Source organism: Aethina tumida, chromosome 7 (genome assembly GCF_024364675.1).
Source record: "Aethina tumida isolate Nest 87 chromosome 7, icAetTumi1.1, whole genome shotgun sequence".
Classification (NCBI taxonomy): Eukaryota; Metazoa; Arthropoda; class Insecta; order Coleoptera; family Nitidulidae; genus Aethina; species Aethina tumida.
The window spans coordinates 11,580,521-11,604,986 of NC_065441.1; the positions used below are offsets into that span (position 1 = coordinate 11,580,521).

Below are 24,466 nucleotides of genomic sequence, written 5' to 3' on the forward strand. Positions count from 1 at the left end.
TGTCAAATGGGCAAACTATTAATGAATAATTAAATATTGATAAGCAATGCAGTTAAGTGACGTACAAAGGAACTACTGATAAGAAATTACACAATCAATCCAATATAATAATTTTAATTTAATAATTTGGTATCACGTCGCAAAGTTGTTGCAATAATATATGTAAAATTAAAATATTAATTTGTTTATTTTTTATAAACAATTCAGTTTTTAAAGTGTTGTTTTAAGTGGGTTTATTTCAAATAATCTTAATCTAAATGAATACCTTTTCTTTTTAAGGAACAATTTATAATATTCCGCAATTTTTCGGTTTAAATTAACGTCTCTTTGATTATTCATGATAAAAAACATATCAAATAAAAAATACTAATGAAAAACAAAAATGTCTCAGTTCATTGATTTTTATTTCTAAACATTTCAAATTAATTCATATATAACAAAATATCAGATACTAAATATCGCAAGTTACAGAAATGTTTTCTTGGCAACACAACATTTTTGAAGAAATACCAAGCGACTTCCAACCTCCAACACTGTTGCAAGCTTCAACAAAATACGCCATCTAAAAAGGACAAAAGCATCAGCATTAAAAATAACTATAAAATAATCAGTTTTTTTCTTACGAAAATAATTTTATTTTCTCCAATTGCATTGCAAGCATTATTGTCGAATTCTTGATTCGTCATTTCTTCATTACACTTCTGTTCACAATTCTCTAATCCTGCCTCGTTCCCACAGACATCATGAATGGTCTTGATAAACAGAGGAAGTTCTTTTTCTTTAACAGACGTGTTCTCAAAAATTGCACATTTGCATTCGTTGTGTCTTTTGTACGATTTTCCATTTGGTGCTTGTCTTGTAAATATCGCTCCCTTTGGACTGTTGAATTCCATGAATATTTCCATATTTTTATTCTCAAGCAGCAGTTTTAGTATTGAGTTCTTGGTATTCGATGTGTCTCGGAAATTTATTTCCCGTTTGGATATATTTTTATCGAGTTTCTCTCCTCTGTAATTCTCTTCAGTATTTTCTTTAGGTGGTCTGTTTAACTGTTTTTCTATATCAGTTAACTCGATCGTTGAACTTATTATTGGCTGTATTATTTGGGTTTCAGTTTCAGATTTTTTGTTTTCATTCTGAGGCGCTGCTACTGCTTTTGTTTCATCTTCTGGTCTAAACTTTTGTTCAGTTTTTCCGGATATTGATTTTATTGGTTGTAGAATTTGTGATTTCATATTGGTTCTTTTGTATTTATTAGCCTGACTCGCTGCTATAGCTGCTGCTACAGCTGCCGCTTCATCTTCTAATCTATATCTTTCTTCACATTCGCATTCAACTCTCCAGCTTATATCCGATCCCCTAAAGAATTATGTATTGTATACGACTAAAGACAAATAGCAAATAATACTTACTGAAGAGAATTTAACAATATAAGTAAAATAATGAGTATAATGATTTTCATTGTGACTAAATAATTAAACTAAAAATTGGAGATAGCTTTTAAGTATTTTATAGGCTTCATGCTACACATATAAATTCCTCTATGAAAAGATTATTAAATAATTATTTATATTATTCATATCCTTTTAATCGATAATTTTAATATAATTTTGATGAATCCGGTTGAGATAATGTTATAGTTATATTCATCGTTAACGTATAAGATATTTAATCGATAACAATATAAAACTGAAACATTGTTCAAAGTTAGATGTCTAGAGTTAGAATGTGACGTTTCCGCAGTTAAAAAAAGATAGTTCAAAGAAAAGTGGACTGTTATATGATTCGATATAAATTGTGATTTGTTATGGTAGGCCGTATTCAAAGAACAGTTTTCATACGGCGAAACAATACGTGAGAATATCCCACAGTCTCTTGTTCACATGACTATATTAAAAATTAACCGACATTTGTACTTTTCAACAATGAACGTTCTCTTGAAAGACGTCTAAAGAAAATTTAATTCACGAGATTCAGTCATAAAAAGTGATTGCTTACAAACATTTTTCAGTTTAATTTCGTTGTTAATTTTATGGTATAATAAGAGTAAAATTTAAAAAATAATAATTTAAAAGTGCAACATTGTATGAAAAATTTTTGAGCAGTGCCATGAGTTATCTCTATCAATTAATTATTTTTACATACTGAGAAATTACTATAATTTAAATTAAGGAAATCCCACTAAAAATAATAATTTCTTTACTTTAATATTTGATTAGTGTGCCACATCTCCATGAAACATAAAACAATTTTGTTCCATCGAAAGCTGGCAATTAAGCAGATATTGATGCCATTATTATTTTATAGATATTTGAAAATATATGTGATATTTTTATAACGTAAATAAAAGAAATATCATATACAATGACAAGGAAATTGACAATTAAGGCATTTCATATTTTGGTGTACCATTTTTCAGAAAAAAATGTATAAATCTGTGTCTAAAACAACAGTAAAAGTTTCGTGATCGACCACAGGCTGCCGGTGTATACAGTTGCTATCCTCGAACGTGGTTTCAAATAGCCGGAGCGTAAAAAGCGGAAACAGTCTGTAATTAATCTAAATAATAGACGGAACAATGGGGGTGGGAGGAACACAGGCCGGCACCTCATTGGTGGTACGAATGATGAGCAACTGTTTTGCTTCCCAGGGCCCAGAAAACCGAACTGAAAATAAAAACGTAGTTTTACTTCCATCCGACATGGGTACATCACACATTAGAACATAGTGCTAAAAGTGAACCGCAAGTCGCTGAACAAACATGGTGAGTAATTATTATAATTGTCTTTTTCACTATCTAGAACAAAATTATTTCGTATTGTTTGTGACTAATGTATCGCGTAATTAGACAGATCCAAAATGTACATTTTAAATTTAATTTATTTTCTACTTAGGACTCTTAAACAATAAAAATGTATGGATTTTATATTTTTGTACCTATCTATACGTATTTATTTAGTGTATTTCGTAAGTTTACTATATCTTCCAAATTTACACAATATTACATACAATATCATATTAATTTTCTGTAAAATATAATTCTAGAGCCCTCTCTAGAATCTGTAAAATTCAAAATTGTATCTCATGGGGTTATGGCAAAAACCAAGTCAATCTTAAAACAACATTACCTTATTTTAATTATTTTAATTTAATTGCATAAATTAGATTACTCGTTTCTGCAAGTTGCAACGTGTTAATCAGTTTGAGATAATTAATATCCTTTTTTAACATTTTTGGTGATAATATGCAATCACTTTGTAATGTAAACAACAAATTTCTATACAATTAAAGTACTAAATATATTATAAAAGTTATTTTAAATATCCCTCCTAATATATCACGTTGGACATTGTGTTGGCGTAACGCAACCCTCTGGAGCGCCATTTCCATATTTAACTTTCCTGCTGCATTTTCCTGTCGGGAGGTGCGTGCGCATTTTTCCCAGCGCATTGATTCAGTGCTTGCACGAAACCTCAAACGTCCAGAAATAGATCCAGTTGTGTTCTAGTCTCTGTAAAAAGTAAGTAAACCACATTTACTCATATATAAACTAAATTTTAGTGTTTTACAGTAACAGTTTTAATAAATCTTATTAATAGTATTAGTATTAACAACATTTTTCGGTGAAAATTGCCAGTTCTTGCTAATAAAGAATTTCTAATGCCCATGAATTTTGTGAATTTGTAATAGTTGACCCCTGTTTTTTGGATTATATTTATTTATCACCTGCTAAGGAAGTAAAATTTAACAATAATTTAAATATATGCAATGTCAGTATTAATATTTGATAACATGATGTTGTTATCAAAATAATTATTATATTAAATAAAATTTCAAATAGAAGAATGAAACTAATTGTAATAAGATAAAATTTAGAATATATAAATTTACAAATATTATACATTTTAAGGTAATTACCAATAATCAACACATTTTTCAATTGACAATATAAATAATATAAATGACAATTACAAATCATAGAACCTATATATTAGTAAATATTAATAATTTTAATAATCTAGTTGTCATGGAATAAACTAAAACTGTTGATTTTCGATTATGTACTGGCTAGTATTTATGCTGTCAACCCATTGCATCTATCAACATTTTGTTATCAGTTATCAAATTCTTTATAAGTTTTGTTCTTTAAGTTCAAAATTATACTAGTACATTCAATAACATCTGTAACAACACTTATGGTGTAAGTATTTTAAACTGTACACTTCCACATGATAAAAAATACCAATTATAAATTCATCAAAATATTTTTTCAGACAAAACCATCAAATGGCTCCCCACCACTTGGACCAGGTTCGTCGACGACTCTTCGTAGACGAACCGTCGGAAATAGAATCAGAAAATCAAAACCTGATGCCTAATCTTAATAACGACATTAATAGACTGACAAAGCAAATGACTGAAAACGCAAAGCTTAAATGGAATTTCGATTTCGCCACGGAAACTCCTTTGGAAGGCGAGTGGGAATGGGAGAAGGTAACATCGGAAGAAAAATCGCCACAAACTTTAAATAATCAGGCGAAGCAGTAACGTCAGATCAAATCATGCCTTTTGGAGACTGATTGTCGGGAGTATTAATTATTTATATATTTTTTAGTCAGATGGTTGCAATATATTTTTTGTGTATACTAACATATTACCTAGTCTAGATTTAGTAGAAGAAATACGGCTACTTACCAAAAATGATGTAAATATAATAGAATATAGAGAACTTGTATTATTTTTATATTTATTAATTTAATTAATATAAAGTATTTATTTATCAAATAAAATTTTTAGTGACAAATCTATTTTTTCTGTTACTGAATCAATTATCAAACCTTCCTTACTGGTATCAATGAGGTGGAGCTTAATAAAATCTCACCATTGTACATTTAGAAAGAATTTGAAAACATTAGTTTCAGTGTTTATTATTATTTATTATTATTACTAGTAAGATGAACTAATACTGCAATATCACATAGTTTCAGATTTAAAAGATGGCGCTCATCTATATGCAACCAAGAGTACAAAGAAAGTAACCAAACTTCTTCAAAAAATGCTTATTGCTTACCAATTATGATCTTGCAGTATTCACATTAATGTTAAATAAAATATTTTAATATTCTTAATATAAACAGTTAAGATATATTTTATATTAATTTTCACCATTTTTTTTAAAAAGTTTTGTGTAGTGAGCAGGATTTTTAGTTACTGAATTTAAATATATAACGAAATCTTAAAAACAAATATTTTAAATGTTTATTTAACACTATTATTCCATACCTTTTTTGTGAACTGACTGATTTTAAAGTAGGTAGTTAAGATATATAAAATATCATCTCAAAACAGACAAATGAGCTAATCCTGCTGAGAGTTCAAAAGATTGAAAAATAGTAATGAATGTTATTTTCATGAAAATTATATTATTGTATGAAAAACTAAAAAAAAAAATAATACATACGATTGTGTGCGTTATATAAATATAAAGCCCTGACTGTGTCAGGGATATAGTTAAAATATGATGTAAAATACTTTTTTCTGGAATGGATCAAAGTATATTAAGATATTAATCTTAGATTTAACTTACTAATTTATTTTTCTTAATAAACCGAGGACTAAACATTAATGAGGGGATTAAGTTACTTTTAAATTAGGGTTATATTAAATTAAGTTACTATGAAATGCTATAGTATACAAATAAATATTGCTTTTGCGTAGTCTGAAGAAAATATATATGTTAAAAGTAAACTGTTACCTTTCATGAATGAAATACAGATGAGGAATGACGGGGAACTAACTGTTTACAATACAATTGGTAAATTGATATAAATACCCTATTCATTTCAATGTTGTCGTATTTTTAAATAATTAATTGTTGCCACGTGATTATTTACTGTTAATAAATCAATTAAAATGTCAAATAATCATAAATATATTTAGGCACATTATTTTAAATCATAAATAGCCATTTGTTATTGACATAGCCCCTTGTTATTGACTGATGTCATCTAATCTACATTTTGGAATTATTCTAGTAAACCATTAAACCGTTTAACATTTATTTAGTATCCACCTAGTATTTGCGGCTGATTTGCAAAATTCAAACAGAACGCCAAAAATTGGATGCGGTCATAAAAATCAGGTAGAAAGAAACACTTGACCAAATGGCCAACAACATGACAACCGGCCAGTGTAGCACAAAAATTGATTTTGTAAACGTCTGTGTTGTCGACAAGCAGTCTGGTTTTTGTGTTATCTCAAACCCATTATTTTTGATCCGTAGTAAAAATATTCCCGCCAAATTTCAGGTAGTTTATAAATAGGACTTTCTTTTATTTAAAAACTATTTGGTTTACGTTTAGATAAGGATCGCCAATGCACCTATTGGGTTGGGTGAGGACACAAATAGGAGCTGATAATGAGTCAGACTAAAAGATGGTCATATTGTTGTATACATTACAGATATTTATCTTGGGTTAAAAAAAAACAGTTCTCATTATTTGTGTGACCGCAAATATTTGGGAAATGATTCTTAAAACTGTTTTCATGGTAATATGTTGTGTGCCCTATTTACGCAATTAAGAATATTAATGGTTGTTCCCATTAAATTGACGTTTATTACTCTTTATTATTCCACCACTCCCTCCATGAATATGCAATAAATGCGCCAATAGAAAGCAAAGTAATTATGCAATAGATGTTTTTAATTGTAAGTAATTAATATAGAAAGTCGTGCTGTAGCTGGTAATTACAGAGGACTGGTATAACTTATAAACCAATGCGATTTAATGGTATTAATAAATAAATTCTTGTTCACAATTAATTTTGAAATGTTGACAATCCCTTTTCAAAGTGCATTACAATAAACAACGCTGCACTGACTTGTTGGAGGAGGCTTTTATTTCGCACATGTTTTAACATTTCCTGATAGGTATTTCCTGCACTAAAAGGGAAACTAATTCATTCAGGGGTGAGAATATCCTGTCCGCAACGGATGCACAATCTTTAAAAGTTCTCAGACCCTCGAATGGACTCTGAGGACAATATGTCAAAAATTCATCATTCATGGGGAAACACTATAGTCCAAATTCTTTCGGATGTAATTAATTTTAATTAATTATAATAAGATTTTCTGAAAGGGTTTCGTATTTTTTCAAATTTAATTATGTAGGTCATAAAAGTCGTGATGTTAAAAAAACAGCAACCATAGTACGATGGGTACAAAGACTGGCTTAATTTCACATTGTGTAAAAGTGATATAATTTTTTTTTAACTCTATTGATGGTCAATTTAATGTTGCGTCGGCTATTGTGACTCGCAATGTGGGCACATATTAATAACAATAGACCTTATATTGCAGCGTCTAGACTTTTTATAAACAGCATCTGTATAAATTAGATAGATTGATACACGGTCGATCATAATAGGCCAATTAAGGGGAAGAGAACACTGGTTTCCAGTCGAAGAACTATAGAAAATGGGTTGAATTAACAGCATAAATAAACGGAAAAACAACACCTGCACATGTGTCATTTTTGACATGTTCAATATATCAAAAATTGTATTGAATTTGTTGGTGCTTCTTATAATTTCTCGCTCTGTTATTTGTATGGTTCCTGGAGAAGTAGAAGATGATTTGGTGTGTTACGAATGTTATGGGGAACTTTGCCAAGATCCCCATCTTGCAACACATTCAAAGCAATGTTACGGTGCGCAAAAATGTGCCAAAGTTAAAGTACTAATCGGAAGGAGGACGAACATCATTATTCGAACATGTTGGGCAGACGATATGGCGCCTGCCGTCCATCAGGATATTACGAATAAGTTAGGTACAAATGATTATACCATCGTCTATATATATTTATGCCAACATCATTTGTGTAACAATTCTTATGAGCTACAATTTAATGTACTATTCTTTATAATAGCTGTATTTTTGTATTTTTCATTTATTTGCTGAAATACAAACTAAACTACGTATATTGCTTTTATTTTCCTAAGTTCTGATATACAGTTTTTTTTCATTGTTTTCATTAACAACAGTGTAATATATTAACCGGATATAAATAAACATATTAATATTACTTACTTATATCATTAAATAAATTAATAAAAAAGTAAGAGAATAAAAATTAATTTCATATAAAATTTAAATAAACTATTTTTTTCATATCTCTTAAATTAATTAAATATAATTAAAGTTATAATTTATTAAAACAAGTAACATATTAAATTTTTTTTATTTTGTATATCAATTAATTTTGAGATTATATATTATTATACGTACATTTATTAAAACATAATTAGAATTTTTTTTGAATCTTAAGTTTTTTAAATATTATATTTAATTATTATAATATATAATATAAAATTTATAATTAAAAAATATCTTAATTTTAATTAAACTAAATTAAAGTAATAATATATAAAAAATACAATATATTAAGTTAAATACATATTTTGTTTTCAAATTTGTTTTTTTGTCTGCATAAAATGGAAGAAGTCAAAGTTTAGTACTTTGAAATTGATATTGAATTTTGATAAATCGTTCGTGATTTATAACCTCATTATTGTATTTATTATTAAATTAACACTTTACACAACGGGGAATTGATCTTAAATAGTGCTTGAATTCTCACTTTATTTATATCGTTTGATTTTGATATAAACACAAATTAATTGAAAAAATATACAATAGGTGTCGAATAGAATATGGTTTGTTATTGTATATTTTTAATAAGTCACAAACAACTTTTGAAATTATTAATTATTTTAGTTACTTAACAGGATATAATAGAATACACAAAAAAATTCAATAATTATAACTAATTTTTTATAAAAGATATGTCATCGCAGGACTGGAAAAAATTGTGATCAGGATACTAAAAGAAGTCACTGATTTATAGTGAATCCCTAAAAAATGTAATTAGGAATGATAAAGTGACGTTCTCAATTTTCAAGTACCATAATATTTCACAAAACGACTGGCTCATGTCAGAGAAAAGTTAATACATCCAGGTTTTCATAGAAAACCTATTGTTATATATAGCTACTTATTTATAATGTATAAGTGTGGTGATTTAACGGAGTTTGTCTTATTCGAAAGTTAATAATAATCGAAATACTCTATTCTATATCTTCTATATAAATATCTTTGTGAGAAAAATTGAATTAATAAGGCAAGTTTAGTTAAATCATATAATCAACAGTTAAAGAAATCCATTTTATGAAGTTAATTAAGTGGGTAAATGAATAAAACATTTAAATAAATAAATGAAAAGATAAATCATAACAAATAAATTGTTTAAAGATATATTTTGAACAGTATTCATGTTTTAATACAATAGAACAATATTTATACATTTACTTACAATACTGAATAAAGACTGTAGGTAAATGTCAGTTATATCCAAATATAATTTTTTAAAAGGAAATCAAAAAATGTATATCTAGTCAAAACTACAAACAGAAACTATTTGTTTTCTTAAGATTTAAGTGTTTCTATCTTTTTTTTTTAACTCACTGAAATTACTTACTTTTGTTAAAAAATAATAAATTATTTCTACTTTGCAGATCATAAACTCATCAGAGTAATCTCATGTCAGATTAATGCTATTAACGAATAAAAAAAGTTATGTATAGTATATCAAACAATAATGTTTTTCATTATATTATTATTAAATATTTTTAAAAATATTTTAGTTTAATACGACATTCCAAAAATATAAAGTATTTGAAAAAACTAAAAAATATTTTACTATACAAGTCCAAGTCCATTTCTAAATTACTTAATGTTGTAATATAAATAAGTGCATTTTGAAAGTGGTTATAATTATTTTATAAAATAAACTGGCGACAAATACAACAAAATAAACTTGCTTTAAAATGTTAAAAAACAAAGATGGTATACATCAATTTAAGATGTTATTACGATTTATTTGTTATGGGAACATTGATAAAAATAATAATTTACCACATCCTAAATTTTTTAACACAAATTGCGGTGTTTGCCCACGCTTTAACATATTCTTATTAGACACGTACGCGCCCTTATTAAATACTGATGTCTCCACTTGGAAAACTGTTTCAGGATAGTTATATTAAACCATAATATTATAGTATGTAAAGATACTAACAAAAGTACAAAAAATCAACAATTAATGAAAAGTTAAGCCGTGTTATATTTACATTTTGTTGTCTGACTAAAGAAGCGTCCTTTTTGGCGTCACTTAAAATTATACAATTATAACAATTACAAGTGATTGAAAAGCTACAACAATGATTTAGTTTCATAATGGCATTTAGTTTTGCCATAATGGACGCGGTAAAATTGTTTGTGTTGATTAGAAAAGCCCGTTATTAGTTTTAAAATTCAAAAATTGTATTGGACGCGAGACGCTTTCGAATCGCGCTCGGCTTCCCCTCGCTTCCACTCACTTGGACTCGCCTGCTCTCCTCTCGCGTCTCCACACCACGCGGAACCACGGCTGTCAGTTACGTATTTGTAGTCGTCTGTGGTGGTTGCGCATTGCGTCGTCCCCGTACGAGTGACACCAGACGTGTTTTCCTACCACGCCAGTGACGCCAAAAACCCTACAACAACAACAATAATAATATTAATAAAAAAAAAACAGTTCACCACGAACAGCCAGTGACAGTTGTGCAATAATAACGTATTTGTTCAGTGTACAAAGTTGTGTGTGGAAACGAAACGATGACCACCAGCGTGTACAAACCCATCGATTTCGGTCTGTCGCGGACCGTCGACAAGAAAATGTTCTGCAGGCCGGGCATCCAGCGCGTGAAGCGCGCCCTATTCGAGGTCGACCACGAGGCGACCAAGAAGTTCATCAAGGAGGAGTTCGAGAAGATCGCCGTCACCGAGTCCGAGAGATGGAACTTCGATTTTAAGCGCGAACGCACCCTCAATCCCGACGGCAACCTGATCTGGTACCCGGTCGCGCCGCAAATCGACACCAGACCGACGAAGAGGACGTTCGCGCCCCGCGAATTCGTCAACGAATTGTACGCACAACCCGACAACATCATCAGACCAAAGGCTGTGAAACTGAATCAAACAACAGACAGAGAGGACAACAACAATTTGACGAAAACGCCGAACGTGTCGCAGCAGAAATCAATCAAAGGTAAGTTCGGTCGTGGCTCGTTCATTAAAATGCATTCTCTAATTGGATTTCAAGGCTTTCGGTTTGTTTGGTTCAGTCGTGTTTCCATGGATGCGCACAGTTGAACGATCGCAATTTCTATAACTGTAAATCCCGGCTTAAAAGCGTTTTCGCAACGGTGTACTGTTAAAATTTGTTGAGCGGAGAAACCTTGGAACCGAATCTTTGTTGTTGCACTCAATTTGTTCATTGTTTGCTTCTTTACAATAGTTTATCTGTTTGAAAAAAGACGAGACTTACACCTTTTTGAATGCATTGTAGCTGATTTTTGTCAGTAAATTTATTTACTTACTTTATACACTAATGAAAATCAACATGGATAAGTTCATCATCATTTATTTATCTTGCGTAAATCTTAAATATCTCCTTAAACAGCAAGAAAATGTTGCACCACAATTACAAAATTACAAATACTGTCTAATTGGAATTGAATTGTAATAGAATTATAAGAAAAAAATTGAGAAATTAACGATTATACAATTTTCGTTTACTTAGAAGTTATAAGATTTATTATATTAATTTAATGTAATCAATTAACAAAAATTTTAAAATGTTATGCATAAGAAAATTGCTTCATTTTCCAACTAGTTATTTGGTTTCTAACTGACACTATTATGAGTCAGTTGTATTTATAAACATGCATCATAATGCGATTGATGAGTCCCTTAGCAAATAATGGGTCTTAGCTAAATACTATTTGCGACACAAATATTTAACCAAACTTGCCTTACTTAATAAGAGTAAAATTTAAGATTTTATTGTATGACTTATACAGTGTGGCCCATTTGAAAGCCCCATAAAATTTGTATTTTGTGTCCGATTTGACCCAAAATTAAATCTATAGGATAATTTTGAGGTATAAAAATTGAAGAAATTATACTATGTATTTTTTTATAGAAAATCTAACTACACCACTGGATTAAACACTGTGTTAAATGTATATATATCAAATTTTATAAAAGAATTATGTATTATGTCTTATTTTTCAACAATATTAGAATATTAAACTAATATGAAATTTGGTACACACTCATTTCAGACGGTTCTTAATCCACTAGTATAGTTAGATTTGCTATAAAAAATTTGCTAATATGATTTTTATACTTTTATTTATATAAAAATTTACCTTGTAGGTTTTGGTTTTGGGTCAAGAAACGTGAGATTTTGTCTAAAGGTACATATTTTCATGCTTTACAATTGAAAAAGTTTTGTTAAAATTGGATAAAAGTACAAATTTTATGAGGGCACTTTCAAATGTATAGAAATCAGTTTTTTGAGCAAATTTGAGAATAACTGGAGAAGTTATACTTTTATCATTATTTTTTTGTAAAATAAGGATGGTACCTCCTCGTATATAGAATATTTTAAAGACAATTCTTCTTTGGATATCTATCTTAATATTTTATAAAAATATTGTTTATCAAAATTGTTGCTAGAAAATCGAATTGATGCACAATGTACAATATTATAAAAGGCTGAACAGCATTTCAATAAAATATTAATATTAAGAAATTAAAAAGTCACAACTTCAATGTATAGGATGAGATAACTCCCTTAATCTACAATCAAAATTTAACTCCTCAAGTTGAAAACTTCATTTCATCAGATTTTGCTCAAATGGATTTGTTTATATAGAAGGTACTGAATAAGATTACAAATAAATCTCGTATATTATAATTAAATTGTGAATAATGTAATTTTTTGCTTTGTAAATGGTATTTAACTATGACAGATTAACTAAAAGGCACAATATTGTTGTATTTTTGATGCTTTATTTAAATATGACCATAACCGATCATATCAATTTAATTGTACTATAACATGTTAATTGTCAATGAACATTTTTCGGTTAAAACCGTCAACCGAAAAAAGGGCATTTAAGGAAATCAATTATCGCATCTACCCAATTACCAGTTCTATATTACAACAGTTTCAGCTGATACTTCCCCCATAAAGGATGAAATCGATGAACAGCTGTTTTATTTTGCCTCAGTCGTGCAGTAGACAGATGGAAAACAAACACGTGCATCATATGGGGGTGAAAACTGCGATATATGGAAACAAGGGGGTGCGCGTAACGGTTTTCTGACCCTCGCTTCCGAAAAATCTGCTGCCGATCACTGCATCCTTTGTTGCAAATGTTTCAATTCCTTCTAGGAAATTCACAAATATCAATTAACATTGGCACCGGCACTATGCTTGATTACCCCATCGGTGATAAGACGAGCAAATATTTGACCAACCATTTTGTTTTAGATAATGAGACAAACATCGTATAATTGGGCAATCTTGGGTACACATTGTGGGCGCAGATAACGAAAATATATTGTATTTTTTTTTGTTGTTAACATCGTCAAAATTACCCAAACAATACGTGGCCACTAAAAAACATTAGGAGCTAATAAATTGACGGACTAGGCTCATTATAGCCATCAAAATATCCCTCAGGGCGCTGGGTGAACGCACTTTCCGCTCAAGGTGATCAAGATTTTTTTTTTTTCACTTGGGATGCGTGTGTTTGGGAGAGTGCGTGCACGCACCATATGGAATAAAAAACAGTAGAAAAACGCCCATAACCCTCAGACCGGAGACGGTGCACGTCGCCGAGGCCTTAACCCTTTTACGGGGTGAGATTTGACCGTGCACGGGGTTAATTTCGTGTCTGGCGGAACCAGTTTTTCACTATCATTAGTTTTGGTGGCTAGACGGCCTGGTCATTGCTTACCAAACGCTGGTTCAAACGATAAGTGGAAATGGGCCAGTGATACGGATTCGTCGAATTCAATTGATGAGCAAACAGCACGCCCATGCACAAATTGAAGCCAAATGTTGTATAACCGATTTTAAGTTCGTTGACATTTTACCTAAATTGGAGCACAGATGCGTGCCAAGAAATGATTTCCTCCATTATGTGCCGAATTTTCGAAATTTTTAGTAGTTTATTACGAGTTACAGTTAAATCAAGTGGTGAATAATAATATATTTGACTGTAATTCGATGCAACTTCCTGTTTTTGTCGTATGTTAATTGATACCTGTTTGATATCATATACACATAGTGCCCCAAGTACAAGATATAAAATTCTGATGAACTCCGTTCCCATAATTAAAGAAAGTAAAACATTTATGTTAGAGAAACATTTATGCTTTCTGACTCTGATTGGCCGTGAAGCCATACGGTCGTCATTACAGCCTGTTTCTTTCACATAATGAACTGTGACATAACCGAGAAACCTCCATTAACAGTTTGAATTGAGGCAAATGACAAGTGACGAATCTTTAAACTATTGAAAGTAAGCGTGCACACATACGGTCATAAAATGAGCCTGAATGAAGGGGTCGTCGTCCATGCATTGTGTATGCGAGAAATGTTATGACCAGCTGATACGAAAAACTCTTCGGCATACACACACTTTTGTATCTACACTTCCTCCTCAGCGGTCTTTTGTTAGATGCGGCCCGACCGAGATGTGAATGACCTCCGTTGGCCGTACGGATGGCCACAGTAAACACATCCACCGAGTGCACTGCACTTGGTTGACCACCTTTTCGTACACACTGAAACCGAGACCGATCAGATTTTGTCCATTGACTTATAATTGTTTTTGTACGGATGTAAATAAACATTACTATGTCAATACGTGATGATGATAAGATGATATTTAATGTTAAGTACTTATAGTTGTGCTATTTACTGTTTGTATGACTTCTAAACAATGGTTGGTGTACAGGAAAAAATTTCCAGTTTGGTGCACCAGCAGGTCACGTATGTGATAATCCATTAATGAATTTAGAATACCACGAATCGTGAGCACAATGCCCGAACAAGATCAATTACAAATTCATATAAGTAGCAGCGTCGAGACAAGGCGATCAACTTCTGTGTAACGAGCAATATAAATCTGTGTATGTGCGAGAGAGTGTGTTGAACACGGGAGCCGTTTTAGACCGAACTTGGTCGGCACGAGCGCAAAACGGCAGACGCGGCCCCAAACAAAACACGACGAGAAGAGAAGTGAAAACGAAAGAAAGAAAAAAAAAAAAAGGAATGAAAGACCCGACCGTACACACAGCCAAGCACATGTGTGCGAGTCAAGCGAAGTAGTTGATGAACATGGCCGACTGACTCGCTTGCACACTATCTCGTTCTCCCCCGTGCCACCGTTTTATTTTCGCCTGATTTGCTGCATGTGGGATGCATTTTTGGACGGTCTTCGGGGAGGTAATTAGACGCGTGCTAAAAATAAACAATCCACCGGGATCTGTTTATGTAATTCGACACCTTTGTTTAGTAATAGTAAATGTTTTCGGTGTTGATATAGGTCAGCAAAACTATTATTATTGACCCGCAAATTTGGGAGGTGATTCAAGTCATAGTCCATTTATCAAATGTTCAATTCAATAGGCTTCATTAGGTCAGAGAACCTTCGGCGGACCGTGGAGAACTCCGACCTTTATTAAAAACACAATCGCCAATTTATGGTGGCGCAAAAAATGCTCACACTCATGACGAAACGATGGACTACTGGTTCTGAAGAGCATTCAGTGAACGCTTGGAAAAAAAAGGCGCAGAACGCGGGCACACACGAGCCGTATAAATTACGACCATTATCGAATGAAATAAGAACGGTATCAAATTCAATTAACCTGGTCTCCGGGCAACCGGTCTTGTTGTACAGGGACAAAGACTCTCTGGACGGCGACCAAGAAGAAGCGTGTGGTGTGTGTGCATATGTGTGGATGTGCAGCAAGCGGCAGCGGCAGCCCTCGCCTCCCATCAGCTCTCCCACACGCAATATTCGACCTGGCGATGGACAAATATGGTCAGGGCGTACGTGCAAAACCTCGTCCGCGGGATGGCAGTCGCCTGCACATGTGGTGGTGCGCCCGGCCGAAGGCTACCGTGGTACGCGTCCATGCAAAAGGAGTACCTTTATTGGTCGGGAAGCGGACGATGTCCATTAGTCAAGCTATTGTCTTTGGCGGAGATTTGGAAACTGTCATATTGTTAGTAGTAGAACATAAGGCGACTCCGTATTGTGAATCACAATAATATGTACGAAGTACTCAGTAGAAGTAGATCCAAATTATTTTTAGTTGGATGTAATTATCTAAGAAATAGATTTAGTAATAATAACCATTACTCAAACTTGCTTTAATATAAATTTTTATACAATTACACTGTTACCAAAAAAAACATCATGCAATGCCCATATTAAAAATATACAGTATGGAGTTCATAATGGAAGTACTTCAGGGCGTAATTATTTAAGAAATAGTGATTTATTTAATTGTTTTAAAGAAGATTAATAATATATCCATTAGTTGTATATGTTCTTATACTGTCGTATTGGTACTGATAGAGCATCATTAACAAAATTCCGTAGATATACAGAAAAGAACTATGTTGAGAAATCCGGAATAATGCTAAATCAACTATTAGCTTCACATTACTATTTAATATCAATATATCGGTCAAAGAAAGAGTTTTTAGACATTTATGGAGATTTATAATAACAAGATATTAAAAATGGACACACATTGGAAAAACGATAAGTCTACTGAACATCCTGCTTTATCATATGGAAGTTGTACTATTTTGTGTACCAATATTATTTATTTATCCGTTGTCGGATATAATAGTACTGTAGGCAAATTTGAGCGCGAAACGAAACAAGCAACGTCACAGTCTTTGATAAAAACCACGCTTCCCTGTCTACGTAAACAATCGCAGTCTTGTAGTAAAATCGTAGTAAAACCATTTGCCGAAATTGGCGCTAAAAGTGAGACGAACGAGACAAACTTATCTTGGCTTAATATAACAAATTAATTTTTATTTAAATTTTACTATCATGATGATTAATGTGAAACTTATTCTGTCCTAGACTTTTGGCTTATATTTATTTTGGTGTCGAGATGATGACCGATAAAAAAGTTATTTACGCAATTTAGAACGCTTCCTCATTATAAAAAATACATAAATCACATTTATTTATAATTATTAATGGTTGAATTAATTCAAAATTTTTGTCTATTTGCTGCATCTACCATCTTCGCAGTACCGGAAACAATGACACCGCTTACGGTGTATTAAATTACGTCTTGCGTATGTGTAAAAATTTCTATTGCTTCTGTTGTATTTTTTTTGTATTAATAAGTCTTTAATTTGAAATGAGCCATAGTGTGTCGTATGCGGGTAGCATTCAGTGGAGTGGTCCATGACTGAAACAAAACAACACATCGAATTACATACAGGTCGCCCATTTGCTCGTGGCTACGAGGATCAGACTCAGTCAGTGCCCGGAGCTTGATTTGTGGCAGAGCGGGTTTTTTTTCTTCTGCCTCTCTCTCTTTATCTTTCTCTCTCTCTCTCTCTCTCTGATTCAATCCCTTTCTTTTTCCAGCAATTTATATTTTGAATCTTTCATGTTACAAGAAACCGGTCCTGAAGAAGACGTAGCGATCGGCGGACGGGAGTACGTTCGGCCCGGTCGTACGGAACAACCCCGGGTACGGAGCGTGGTACCATACGGCACCATTAAGCGGTCTGAAACGGAAACGTATTTTTTTTTTGGAACGGTGTAAAATTTAAATTGGATTGTTTGTGCCGGATAAATTAGTTCAAATTGCGGGCCCCATAACCCACTTCACTCGCGTTATCAAGTCGACCTTTTGCCGAGGTCACCAAAATAAGTTTTTGTTTTTGCGTTTGATATCGAATGCAGATGTTCGTCTCGGCCAAATTCGTTCTATTATTAGCCGGATGCATTTTGCATTCAAAACATCTGCGACTCCAGCCAACTTTGACCTTGGCAATAATTATCATTTTTTATTTTTTTTGATGAATGTGTTAGTTGCTTTAAAAATGTAAAACTGTGCCTACAATGGATGCCTTCTATCATCCGAGCTCGGATAAATCTCGAGTGTTATAAAAGGTGCAGTAAACGGAAAGCGAAAGTGACCCACCCACGTGTGGCGTGGCGTCTCTTTGGAATAAAGAGGTAAAAATTGCGGTGGCAGTGGGCAGTGCGACATTGGCTGGCCTCAAGTTCACGCCCATGCGTAATCGTAAAATTTGCATCTGAAAGCCTTGTAATATTTTTTAAAGAAAACCAGAAATGCCATAACGTCAAACCAGCTTCTAGTACCGTAAATTCGTTTTTATGATCCCGCACCCACGTGCCTCAGTTATTTTGTAGTACTATCGTGTGTGCAAGAAAGACGCATGGTTTTAACTTTTAAATGTTTTTAGCTGATTAACATTTTACACTACTAGAAACACTTCTTTTTCGAGTTAATTAATGGTGGAATCAACCTGAGGAACTTAAATTGCTTCATGTCTTAAATACTTAACTATTTAAAAAAAAGTCTTAATAAATATATATTTAGAATATAAAATAGAACTATCTTTAATAGTTAATGTATTATCTATTTGTCCTAGTAGAATTAAATCGTTACTTAGTGTGGATGTAATGATCAGATAAATCAGGCATTTGATCATTTTAAAGAGGATTTAAAAAAATGTCATATTGTAATTAGTATCATATCAGGCCGTTCCCTATTAAAAATATACAGTAATTGTCTTGGAAGAGTTATGATTTGAACTGTTTTGCAAATCAATTTTGGGTTAAAGATGGAGTCACTGGGAGAAACCAGAGAAACCGAATATTATCAATGCTTTGCCACGAAAAGCGTAGGGTAATTCTAATAAAATTCATGTGGCCTTTAGCTCCAAAGCATTAAACAGTTCGGATGAAATGAGGCATTTAGACTTTTAAAGTGTCATATTGTAACCGCATCAGACAGTTCCTTATAAAAAAACACAGTAATTATTTTGAAGAGTGATGATAAGATGATATTTAATGTTAAGTACTTATAGTTGAGCTATTTACTGTTTGTATGATTTCTAAACAATGGTTGGTGTACAGGAAAAAATTTCCAGTTTGGTGCACCAAATAAAATTATATATGGAATTCTCCAAAATAGACAGATAAATAATTTATGTCCATGTGGCCTTTAGCTCCAAAGCATTATACAGTTCGGATGAAATGAGGCATTTAGACTTTTAAAGTGTCATATTGTAACCGCATCAGACAGTTCCTTATAAAAATCACAGTAATTATTTTGAAGAGTGATGATTTCAATTTTTTATTTGGAAAACTGGTTAATGTTTTACTTGGAAGCATATTTTTGAGTTAACGGTGACGTCATTCGGAGAAACCTGAGTAACCCTAATCGCTATTTGTCTTCAGTCTTTAAGTATCAGAGGGTGTGAAAAAAAATCTTCCCACGACCTAGTTAATTCTTTTTTTATCCGGATGCAGGATCTGACAAAAGCGGCAACCGCTGGAAGTGAACTATTGGGGACGTTGACTTAAAGTCATGTCATGGCACTACTATACTACGTAGTACGTAGTAGTTTACCATATGTGCGTATGGTTTATTCTTAACCGAGTTTTTTTTTTTGACCGACAACAATGATACGCAGTTTGACGTTGTCGTATGGAGGAAGCGGAGCTGTGCAACAACAAACCATTGTCACATGTTAAACGAAATTTGCTTGTTCGTTTAAGGGGAAATATAAACATCGGTTTCACCATAAACCAGAATATGACGTGTTTCCTTTGGCAATAAATGGTCCCATGAAGTAAACAGTTATCTGACCAACAAATGAGTCAAGCTCTCAATCAACCATATTTTCCGCAGACGCGGTGTCTATTAAAATTAAGTTCGTCCGCGCCATGTTTACGACAAACATATTACAAAAACATATAGTATGTAAACGAGTCGCAAACAATAAACGTTTATCAATGTTAAACACAACGTCATGCAAAACGCTTATCGCACTTAATGTCGCAATTACGATTCCAATGCATTCAACTGAAAACATGTAACTGTGTTAAAATTAAATAATTTAGGTAATTAAGGGGCTTGTTTACCAGTTATTTAAGTAATTAAAATATATATATAAATGAAAATATTAATGTGATTTGACACCACAGCCTATGGTCTCTATTTTTATAATTGTTAGGATCCTGATTCTCATCACATTTCACAAATGTATGCAACACAAATTTACATATTCTATATTCGTGGTTCAAATTTGAAGTGTCTTTGTTAAGCAGTGGAACATTGATATTACTTTTTTCTTATCAGTTGAATGTATAAATAATAATACAATTTTTGTAGTACACTCTAATAAATTGTAGTGAGGTACTTATTCTAATAAATCAAAATTTACATACGTTAAGCTGATAACGAGATTTTTTTTAAAATGTGAGAAGTTGTTGAACACTGTTTTTGTTTGTGCTTTAAATTCATTAAACAAATCTTGCTGCATATTTATAAACTTATATCAACAATTAATTTAAAAAAATATATTTTTATTTATTTCAAACGAATTACTAATTAATTAATTAAAATTGCTTAGTGAGGCGTGTGTAGTAATGAACATTTTATGCAACAAAAAGAAAATACATATCTAAAGTTAGATGATAACAGGGCAACGACCGCCTCATGTATGCATGTAAATCAAATACGTGACAATTATTAATTAATAGAGGAACCATTTTAAGCTTACTTTAAATATTTTTAATGGGTATCCTTGATGCTAATATTTATTTTTATTGTTTCAGATTTCTTGCCGGTCAAGAGACAGATACCGACGGAGTCGAAAAAGACTTCGGAGTGGACACCGGCACACCCGACAAAGAAAATCAAAATAGGAGATAGTTAAAAACACCCCGAAACCCTTCCCCCACTCATTGATACAAATTGTCGATCTCTAAAAAATTTATTAATATTATAAAATCATTGTAAAGTACAATTTTAAGTTTTGTTTCATAAAGTTTTTTATTAATTGTAAGTTTTTGTACAGTTTTAGTACTATTTTGTACTATATGTATTTATTTAATTAATTTGATCTCCAAAATCTTTCAATTATGTTTTTTTTTGTTGGGAAAACCACGCAAGTTTTATATGCTTGGATATTTTCAAATGATTGTTGGCGTCGAATTGGTCATTATGAAAATGTGATGAATTTATTCTGTATGTCCAATTTTAATTTTTAATATGTACTTCGCCATCCGAATTACGTATCAAAGATGACGCGGACCCATCGAATAGTGCAATTATTCTGCTGTAAACATCACTTAAAAAAGTTAACGCAGCGGAAACTTGTAAATAGTAAACCCTCCCCATTTTTGTAAATATCCAAGCATTGCTGAACGGTATGAAGTTTGTTTTTGATTATTTTTGGTTTGTAAATTTTGAAAAAACTTGTCATGTGATACTTAGGTACAAATATAAAGTTTAACAGTGGTGGAAGTTGGGACAGATCTTAATGGTATTCCTTCAACTTTTCTATTTTGATAAAAATTTACAGCCCAAAGAAATTTCGTACAAAATCGTTTATTTTTTTCAAAATTAATTTATTGTGTTTTAGAAGCGGCCTAGGTATTTTTTTGTCTGTTTTGATTGATTTTTTGTCCTCTGGTAGGTTTATTTTTTTTGATAGGGCTTTTTGTGTAATTGTTTAAGGGTTTTTAGACAAATCGATAAGCCAGGGTTGCTTAGATCTCTGTTGTTTCTGCTTTTCTATGAAGATTTTGAGATAATTAAATACATAATATATATTTATAACATCTGTGATGTATTAAAATATGATCTCAAAATATAATTTTTATATATTAATATATAAATGCTAAGATCATGTTATGTTGGTGGTTATAGTATACACTTTTTAATCGCCTACAAGGTAGATTGAACCTTGTGGTATCACATTTTCTCCAACTTAATGTCGTCTTACAATCAGATTAAATATAGATTTGTAAAATTGTTGTAAAAAATAACATAAAAGTATATAGGAAGTTTTTTATAAAGCTTCTTTTTGTTAATGTATCACTTGTTTTATTTAACATCCTAACCCAATATTTTTTTATTAATTAACAGGTAAGTGTTAAATTAATATTAGTATGCCCATTCCATATTACCTACTAGTTTAATTAATATTCAACTGATGAAGGCCAAAATTGCAAAATTTGCATAATGCAGTACTGTATCGGTAAAATTCCAAGTAGCAAAACGGAAGTCTCGTTAAATTTAAACCTGTTTTAGAATCCGTGAGATATTCCAGATTTTTTTAAATTATATTCAGGTTAGTTAAAAAGAACAAGCAGAGAGAGAAATTGCCGGACGTTTAGAGTATAATTCGGAAACTAGCAGGAAGTGATGAACCTAATAATATAGTATTAAAATCCTCAAAATTGACTGATATAAGCTTTTTAGATTTCCTCTTTTAGGAATATCTTCAGATATGTTACTTCTGTACATAACCTCAAGTAACTGCAGTTACGAATTAATAAAAAGTGCCAAGAAGTAGGTCTCAAGGTGGGTGTGTAATAAAGAGTTCGAAAACCCTTTGCGTGAAGATGTTTGAGGCTAAAGAAATGGTAGAAAGGCATTTTGAACATGTTTTATATCTATAAACTTTTTTTAATACCCTGTTTATGGTATATATGACCGCAGTACCAAATGATTTTGCCATAAAACAGCAAAAAATAACGAAATAAGTTTGACAAATTGTTGTTTGTGATTTCTTCTTGTGTTCAACGTGTTATTTCACGTGTTCGACACAAGCGTGCCATAAAACATTTCCATTTTTAGTACGGCGACACAAAAGCAAACACAAACCATAAGAAAACAATAAGACGTCGCTTATACAAACCACATTACATGGAAAATTAAAATTTAAGTGCAAAAAACTCCAACCATATGGTAAACGGGATTTGTTTTCTTTAAATATTCTATTTGAAATTGCCAATGGTTGTAAAGATTATTAGAAATGTGCAGAAATGCATGCTGATGGCTAGTGGGACTCAAAATGAATGATTAAGTGTTCAAACAAAACGCACATAATGAGTGTGTTGTAATTCTGTGTGAAAATATTCAAAACACCTTCAAAGCTAAGTGACGTTTTCTGGATTCCATCAAATATTCACATTCTGTTTATTCCTAGTGGAAAAAGAGTTGGGTGTTCTTAAAAGGTTGAAGAGTCACTTTAAAAACACACAAATTTTAGTGCAAGACATTCACACGTTAATAGCGACTACTTTTAATTTACATCAAGTTCACTAGAATAATAATAGTAAAAGAAAAAAAAAAATAGTACTCCTTCGGGCATCTCTAAAAAAGATTAAATTAAATTAAAATTATATATAAATCCAAAAGTAAGTTCACCAATTTATTAGAAAAATTAGTAAATATAACTAGTTTTGTATTATTTATATATAAATCAATGGCATAATTTAAACAATCAAATTTTATGAATTTTTAATATATTTTTTGTTTCTTATAATTCAGTGTATGTTTACATGATGATGATTAATTTAAATGAGAAATATAATTTTAAAAGAAACTAAAATTACTATTACAAAATTAAAGTTTTGCCAAATATACTTTGATCAGAAACAATTTCTGAATACTTATACTTATTTGATAAGATAGATCAATGGCTTAATTTGCATAGTGACTATTATAATTAACATTTAATAATATTTATAGTGTATTTTTGATAAAGCTTTAGTAATATCCAATATTCGAATATGAGGTGCGAAGAAAATAAAAAAAGGTGGTTTTAACACTAAATTTTATTTGTTTTGGAATATTTATAGCTTTTCCCATATTGCCAAATGAGCCACATAATATGCTTCCTTCTACCCTCATATTTTTTTTTACTTCCAGATGCCTAATTTCGGTTAACTTTAAAAGGTCGGCCTTTTTGTTGTTTTGAGTAGTCATGTATATTGTGTAAAGGGAATATAACATATAAGTTGAACAAGGATTTAAATCATGATCCAAAAAGTCGTACTGATGTAACCTTGACCAAATATACTTAAAATAAATATTCATAATTTATCTTTGAACAAGACATTGTTTAATTAAATTTAATAAGTAATTTTGAAATAATGACATTTTATCTTTTTGTCCATTACTAGCATATAAAATCATTTATATTACGATCAATTTTAATTTATTTTAGGCAGTAAAAGTTGTCTAATATCGTACCTTTTGGAACACTAAAATTTCTAGCGACCTGTTAAGTATATCCATAACATAATCCACACAAAACTTTTAAAGGTCGTAAAAATCCAGCTAAGGAAATTTAGGCTTGGTCCATTTTTTATGCACCCATTCAATAAATTATTTTTATCCCCTTACATTATGAACGCATAAGTATAGTTTTACGAGCATATAAATTTCTGTCACTCCAGACGTTTACCA

General features: G+C 31.4%; 3 protein-coding genes and 1 long non-coding RNA gene across 4 annotated transcripts; 2 read left to right on the plus strand and 2 right to left on the minus strand.

Moving 5' to 3' along the window:
• Window positions 1–385: 385 nt before the first annotated feature.
• LOC109594563 (uncharacterized) lies at window positions 386–1,511 on the minus strand. The gene is made up of 3 exons (XM_049969442.1): window positions 1,413–1,511; window positions 624–1,359; window positions 386–562 (listed from the first exon to the last, which is right to left on the minus strand). Exons 1-3 carry the CDS (start codon window positions 1,460–1,462, stop codon window positions 452–454), a joined length of 897 nt encoding a protein of 298 aa, XP_049825399.1. The 5' UTR covers window positions 1,463–1,511; the 3' UTR covers window positions 386–451.
• A 1,697-nt stretch (window positions 1,512–3,208) lies between these two features.
• Window positions 3,209–10,579, minus strand: LOC126266177 (uncharacterized). Its single transcript, XR_007548646.1, has 2 exons — window positions 10,438–10,579; window positions 3,209–3,511 (listed from the first exon to the last, which is right to left on the minus strand). It is a non-coding gene; the product is annotated as an uncharacterized LOC126266177 (long non-coding RNA).
• Window positions 4,040–4,808, plus strand: LOC109594574 (cyclin-dependent kinase inhibitor 1). The gene is made up of 2 exons (XM_020009790.2): window positions 4,040–4,201; window positions 4,275–4,808. Exons 1-2 carry the CDS (start codon window positions 4,197–4,199, stop codon window positions 4,546–4,548), a joined length of 279 nt encoding a protein of 92 aa, XP_019865349.2. The 5' UTR covers window positions 4,040–4,196; the 3' UTR covers window positions 4,549–4,808.
• Window positions 10,541–22,084, plus strand: LOC109594573 (uncharacterized). Its single transcript, XM_020009789.2, has 2 exons — window positions 10,541–11,147; window positions 20,821–22,084. The coding sequence occupies exons 1-2, from the start codon at window positions 10,715–10,717 to the stop codon at window positions 20,919–20,921; spliced, it is 534 nt and encodes a 177-aa protein (XP_019865348.1). The 5' UTR covers window positions 10,541–10,714; the 3' UTR covers window positions 20,922–22,084.
• The last annotated feature ends 2,382 nt before the right edge of the window (window positions 22,085–24,466 follow it).